The sequence below is a fragment of the Austrofundulus limnaeus genome, unplaced genomic scaffold, assembly GCF_001266775.1.
Source record: "Austrofundulus limnaeus strain Quisiro unplaced genomic scaffold, Austrofundulus_limnaeus-1.0 Scaffold1042, whole genome shotgun sequence".
Classification (NCBI taxonomy): domain Eukaryota; kingdom Metazoa; phylum Chordata; class Actinopteri; order Cyprinodontiformes; family Rivulidae; genus Austrofundulus; species Austrofundulus limnaeus.
Window position 1 is genome coordinate 31,467 of NW_013953444.1, and position 7,240 is coordinate 38,706.

The following is a 7,240-nucleotide window of genomic DNA, read 5'->3' on the forward strand; positions in this document are numbered from 1 at the left end:
CACACACACGCACACACACACACACACACTCTCTCTCACACACGCACACACACACACACACACACACTCTCTCTCTCACACACACACACACACACACACACATGCACACAGCCATGTTAGGTAGAGAAAACAACTGCAAAATAAATAAATAAATAAATAAATAAATAACACAAAGGTGCCAGTCAGTGTATAAGACACTAATCTGGTCTAAAATGTAATAAAAACAACATATAGACCCATTGTGACAAGTTTAGAGGAGACAACTTTTTATGTAAGAAGCTATAAAAATAAATGTATGTCTACCTTAGTGGGACCTCTGACACTGCCCAGGGTCTCACAGGTGGGCAGTATGAGGTGTAAGCAGGTCTCCAGATGATCACCAGTCTTTGTGGATCAGTTCTTGGACTTGATGATTTTTATGTGAGAGAAAACAGACTCCAGAACTCTCCATCCATGTGACTTGTTGCTCTGGATTTGATCCTAATGCCATTTTGCAGAGTCAGAACCTCATTTTTAACACCAGAGCAGTCCAGACTGAAACACAAATTTGGACACATCCATCCATCCTGGTGGACAGCTGCACGTCTTTATAGCAGCCACTTTTATTTTTAAAATCACAGAAAAGCACGTCTGCAGCATCAAACTCTTCTTTCATAAATAAAGTCTTAATCCTGAAAGAAATTTTCCACAGTGTGTTTTTGTGTTGAGGCAGGTACGGGGCTGCATTAGCAGCCTTACCTTAGCTTAGGAGGGGGAATCCATCTCTTTGCGTCGGTGCATTGTTTTGAAAGAAATGCAGTTCCACGTTATCCTTTTTGGAAAAGTCAAGGCAGCGCTTGAATTACATGAGTCCTCTTGCCACTCCAGGTGAAAATAAGTTTTTATTTGCTTGTTAGCTGTCTTTCATTCATTTTTTTCCCGCCTCGCTGCTTTGTTGTGAACACGTGACCCTAATGTCTCGTGAGACCGTGTTCGGAGTGCTGTTTCACCACACCCAAAACTCACGAGACTACGTCTGTGAGCGGAGCTGATGAGCCAGCTCGTCAGCTGTGCTGGGGAGGGTGGGAGGGCGGAGGGAGCGTGTTCAAGGCTGGAATGTAAACTCCTCCCGCCTCCCACCTCCACCGCTTCTGCCGGAGAGCTCAGCGAGCGGACATGAGTCCCGGACCGGAGCGCAACTGTTGCTCTCAGCTGACGAGCCGGCTCTCAGCTGTTAGAGGATGGTTGTGGTCCGTGAGCTACTGGGAACCAGCACGATCACGATCGACTGGTTGGGCACCCCTGTCTTATACTCTTATAGTATAAGCCTACTATAGATTTATGTTCTTTACTGTAAAAACAGTTTTTATTTACTTAATTTCTCACACAGTAAAGGACTTTATTTTTATTTCCATGTATTCTCTGTTGGAATATTTCATTTTTCAGGCACAGTCTGAAAAATAGAACGTAATCAATAGAATTTGCATCAAAGCATATCTGCTTCTGGATGCATTTTTTGCAAGAGGGCAAATTTGACTACTAACAGCACTGGCATATAAGCCACGTACAGTCATTGGCTACAATGACAAGCAATGGTGCACTGATTCACACATGGGTGCTGTAATTTGTATTTTGTTGCCCATTGTGTAATGATTGATGGAGGTGCTCATACACTTGTGTCAAAGTTGAGTTGTTTGAAGGCAAATTTTGCTTTTGTTTCATATTTTAAATGTTTTGGCACAGTTACTGGAGAAAATGCTGAAGCACATTTGTCTGTGTGACTGGCAATCCTTCCAGTGGAATAATGAAGGATAGATAGTTGACTGGATCCTTTCTGAGAAGTTTGTACAGCTTAGAAGAGGCACTAGGCCCTTTAACATCTTCACAAAACTTTGTCCAAGAAAGTCCCTTACATTCCCTTAAAACACTTTACTTTTCTAGTGATTGTGGGACTGTACATATACTGTTCCCACGTAGTTTTGCTTGGTTGGGATCTGTACCTTCGACAGACAACTCTGGAGTCCACCAGGTCGGTGGCTTTGACGGCCTCCAGACTTTCTCTGGACAGGCAGACTTATAGTAAGTTTACACAGCATCAGTCATGCTTGCAACCTCTGTCTCAATCTCTTGCACAGTTTTGATCCTGGCAATTCTCCCACCCATCAACTGGGATAGACTGCTTGTAAACAGATTCCAGTCAGTGTTTCTTAGGTTTCTGTAAGTGACTGGGTGTGGTTTCCCCATCTTCAGCTTAAACTGAATTCGTTGATTTTCTTGACTGAATGTCCAACTGCTACAGCATCACCTGTTGTTAGGTGGGGCAGTGCAGTGTATCTTACACCTCTTGTCAGGACTACTGCTACTCCGGGTCTGCGGCTGCTCACATCATATAGAAGTGTGCTCCCAGGGAATCCCAGGCCTCGTACTATAGACTAACCTATCCAAGGTTCTTGGATAAAGGCTATGTCTTTATGCTTCCTGCTAAGGCAGGTACATAGCATGGTACTGGCATTTTTACAATAATGCAAGTTGCTCTGTATAAATTCCATCATGCCTAAAACCACAGAAATTAGGACCCTTTTCTCCATCAGAGGACACCAACATCATGTCAGTGTCCTCATCACCTGGAGAACCCAGCACTTGTGAGACCCTGGCCACTCTCCGCTGGGGGTGCTGTCAAGGGGCTACACTTGCACTGGGTACTCCCTGTAGACACAGCAACAGCAGAGACAGAAGCCATCGCCGAGCCCCAGGGCACTAAACCCTCCGGTTGTCCAGAGCTTGACACACAGGCATCAGGTCCCGAAGCCAGAGTAAAGATTGTTCTATTCACTGGAGTTACGGCCTGTCCAGCTTGGTTCCCCACCAGACAGGCCAGAGGCACAGTCATGGGACCACCTGCAACATGCACACCCAATGTGCCACAGGCTGGGTCCCTGGTGGTTTTAGAACCCCCATTTTACCAGGTAATGGCGGCCTGTCCCTTGTCCACTCAGTTTAAAACACTTGTCAACTTGCCATCCACCCGGAGTAGATGACTGCTGAGTGTTGACGGTACCCGGGCTTTACATCAGAGTTTTCCTTCTTCTAGGTGGGTTGCCTGTCAAGAATATTGAGCCCCACCTGCCTGGCTGATTTTGGTTCGCGGTACCCTATTAGCCTTTCAGCGTATTCAGGCACACCCCTATACACTAGGAACAGGGATCCCCAATCTACCACCTGGGGATGTGCCTCTACGCAGTGCAGAGTCATCGTGAGAAACCTCAGCCTTAGAGATGAGATGATGTAGTTCCTCACCTCATCTCATCTCTAAGGCTGAGGTGAGGTGAGGAACTCCGTCATCCAGGGTGCTCAGATTGTAGACGCTGCTCCTTCACATCGAAAGAAGTCAGTTTAGGTGGTTCAGGTATCTGATTAAGATATCTCCGGGACACCTCCCTTTGGATGTTTTCTAGGCATTTTGTATAAATAAATATATTTACAGTGAGGTCCATATCTATTTGGACAGGGACAGCATTTCCCTAATTTAAGTTGTGTACATTACCACAATGAATTTTGAACAAAACATTTTACATGCAGTTGAAGTTCAGCTTTAATTCAGTTGGTTGAACAAACTGAATGCACTCCCACCATCTCCCTGTTCAGTTACTCTGCTGCTTGTTGTGGAGTCTTTGCATGTACATGGTGTCATCTGTCATTCGGCATTTTTACAACTGTCCAGTAAATCATTGATGTATATACAGAAAAGCAATAAAAACTAAGATGGAACCCTGTGGAATTCATCTTAAAGTTATGAAGGCTAGATTTCATAGCATTAACTTGAACACACTGTTCTCTGTTTTTTAGATATGAGTAGGGATGGTACCGAATTCAATACATTTTTAAGTACCGAACGAATTCTGTCAGTACTACCGAGAACCTATTCACGTAACATCAAATGGTACTATGTTTCACTATTCCCTCTATTGCCCTCTCGCGCGGATATTAATTTGTGTGCACGGGATTTAAATTTGTTCACGCAAGATCTCATTTACTTTCGCAATAGTTTTGTCATTATGCTGACGCCATAATAGTCTGTCTTGTCTGAGGCAGACATATCCAAGAACATTAATTATGTGAGTGGGCACAATATTATTTAACAAGGTTTCAATGAGAGCCAGAAAGTCAACTGCCAACTAGTGGTGAATGAACACTTTTACAACTTAATCCTACAACCGCCGGTTGCTGGGGATGTGATTTCCTGAAACAGACCTTTAGCTCCGGGTGTAAAAATTAAAAAGTTGTTGAGGATTGCTAGTTCGGCTGCTTTGTCTTTTTCTTTTGTTTGTTGTAGATTTTTCATTAAAAAAGCATCAATAAAGTAATTTTAAAACTGTTTATTGGAAAACTGAAGCGATGCATTCTGGGTACATGACAGATTTGATTTGTGACGGGAAACGAAAGCACTGAGTACAGGAAACTATCTTCCCTTCAAAATAAGAGCTTGGATTTTAAAGTTTTCCCTGTAGTTGCTCCAGTTGACCACTAGATGTCAGTCTTCATCAGCATAACATCTTTAAATCATTTCTGCGTCTCTAACACCGTTGCTTCGACCAATTACATCAAATATTGAGCTCCAGTATTTAAACTTTATTTTTAAATTTTTTTAAAAGGAGCTCCAATTGTAAAGTAAAATAAATCAATACATACAAAATTTTAGTATGGATTACAAACGTTAACTGTTTTTGCTATTGCCTTCCCGCTACGTAAGCAGACGCAAAGCATTGTGGGAAATAAGAACCTTGACCAAAAGCTAGGGATGCAAGTTATATCGGTATTGATGTCGGTATCAGCCGATATTGGCAATTTTTTAGAATATCGGTATCGGTCCGATATGTAAAACTGGGCCGATATTAACGTCCGATATTGATTTCCCTCTTTTTATCTTTGTGTTTCTGTTTTGGGCGTGGAGATGGTTGGTTGAGCGGTATCTGTTTGATCATGATAGTGATATTGATGCTGCACAGCCAGGAATAACTGAAGTAGAGCCATGTCAGAGGTCTGGTCATTTATTTACGGTATCAAAAACAGACGCAAGTGTGTGTATATGTATAATATAATTTGTGTGTTTGTGTAATATCGGTAAATATCGGTTATCGGCCATAACAGCAATAATTATATCGATATCGATATCGGCTGAAATTTTCATATCCGTGCATCCCTACCCAAAGCAACAGTCAGCAGGATGTATACCTTCACAATAAGAGTGTTTATCTGGGAGGGGTGCTGTTGGATAGATCACAAGTGTTGTGATTCATTGACAGTCATACCTTCTGCTGTTCAACATAATGATGACTGGTAGATAATTAGTTATTAGTGGTACTGCATTTTAATTTTAGAAAGTGCAAATCTGCTTATGAGTTATAAAAATTAGTAAGACCGCTAAATCTCAAATGTGTTGCAATTAGTGGATTTGTGCTTTAGCGGGCTGGTGCCCACCACTGATACTTTTTATCATTGAACATAATTTTGTCATTTGTGGTTGGAGGGTTCTTGAGTCTTAAAGTTGATTATACAAGAGCATAAAAACCATTGAATAAAATTCTGTTTAAAGGCTGAACAACAAAATAATACTAAACAAACAGTACAGCATATATTCATGATATAAAAATACCGATTTATTGTTTTTCTGCCTCTTTTTTCCACAGGTTGAGGCAGAACCTCAGAGAGAAGCATTCTCGACACGTAGCTGACCTGAAGGCTTATTATGAGTCTGAGATCCAACACCTGCGAGGCAAACTCAAAGTTTTGCCCCAGAGTTTAGAGGAAAACAATCGAGCACTAGCAGAAAGGTTTGGACTAGTTTATTTACAAGTTGTATTGTTTGTGAGAAAAGAAAGAGACAAATATTACAACAGTTTTTTTAATTAACAAATTCCAAAACTTTTACTTCTAACTTATGTTCGATTTAAGCACATTTCAAAATCGTATTCATCTGAAAGAACATTAAATGAGGTTAAAATATCTTTTTATTTTGTTTTCCTCTTTTATCACATTTTATCCACAGGTGCCAAGATCTAGAAAAAGCTCTAGCTGACACCAAAAGCCACATTCAAGAACTGGAAACTACCAACACCTTGCTGGAGAAAAAACTGGTATTCCTAAATGTTTTTTTATTAGGACTGCACGATATTAGAAAGTCTGGCGTTGCCTATAATATTTGTAAATATTGAGATGATATCAGGTGTGATACATCTTTCTTTTTTCCCCTCCATTTCTAATCTGTACTTCCTACTCTTTGTGACCTTTAGCATTTTTGGCAATGTCGTTTGTGTGTTTTGTGTGAGCTTTTGCTGCCGTTAGATTCTGTCCTACTGGCTAAATATTGAATTAGACAACTTCAAAACTCTAAATACTTTAGTCTACAATTATTGCACTCCATGCAGTCCTTTGTGATATGAATATTGTGCACACTGGTATTGCAATAACAGTATTTTTGTGATATATTGTGCAGCCTTAGTTTTTATATTATGTGGAGCAAATAATTTCAATAGTACAAGCAGTGTGTGTAAAATATGTATGGTTATGTGTGAATTACAAATGTTTTTCTTTAAACAATTATTTAATAATGAAAAAATGCATAAAAGCACTGAGTGGCATTTTGTGTTACAAAAATGTCTTTGTACTCATGAATTAACCAGTCAATGCATTATAGAAATTTAATTTGAAAGCATCTTAATTTTAACGAAATATTCTTTATTTAATATCTACGTATCTATGGCTGTGTCTCAATTGTTAGCGTGACCTTGCGCTACCCCGTTACCATACTGATCAGTTTCATGTCAGACTGAAAATGCTTTGGGTCATGTATTTATACGTCTTTTCACTGGAAGAATAACTTCACAGTTAAAACAGTACACATAAATAAATTAAAAAAAATAATGATTTGGGTTTAGCTCCAGCATCAGTACTTGTAGTTGCATTTTTTTTATCTTATTGCAGCATAAATTTCATCATCCAAGTGGCTAAATTTACTTTTAAAGGGATCCATGATTAATTGTAACATTAGACTTTATTTAATAAAAATATATTTTAACTGTAAAATAAAGACTGTAAACATACTGTAGGATGTTTAGTTTTTATCATTTTTAAACTAAAAGTTTAAAAATATATTTTAACACGGACGGGGTCATTTTATTTGCACACAAAGCATTCTGGGTAAATGATGACGTGGATAGGTCCTCGGTGCGAGGCTGCTAGCGAGCTATATCCACCCTGAAGG

General features: G+C 40.0%; 1 protein-coding gene across 1 annotated transcript in view; it reads left to right on the forward strand.

Moving 5' to 3' along the window:
* LOC106533875 (M-phase phosphoprotein 9) overlaps positions 1–7,240 on the forward strand; it is a gene marked incomplete in the record, with an annotated part of 56,930 nt that overhangs the window by 14,465 nt on the left and 35,225 nt on the right. Inside the window, 2 exon segments of the mRNA XM_014030335.1 lie at positions 5,667–5,810; positions 6,026–6,113. Of these exon segments, the coding sequence (XP_013885789.1) occupies positions 5,667–5,810; positions 6,026–6,113 (232 nt within the window).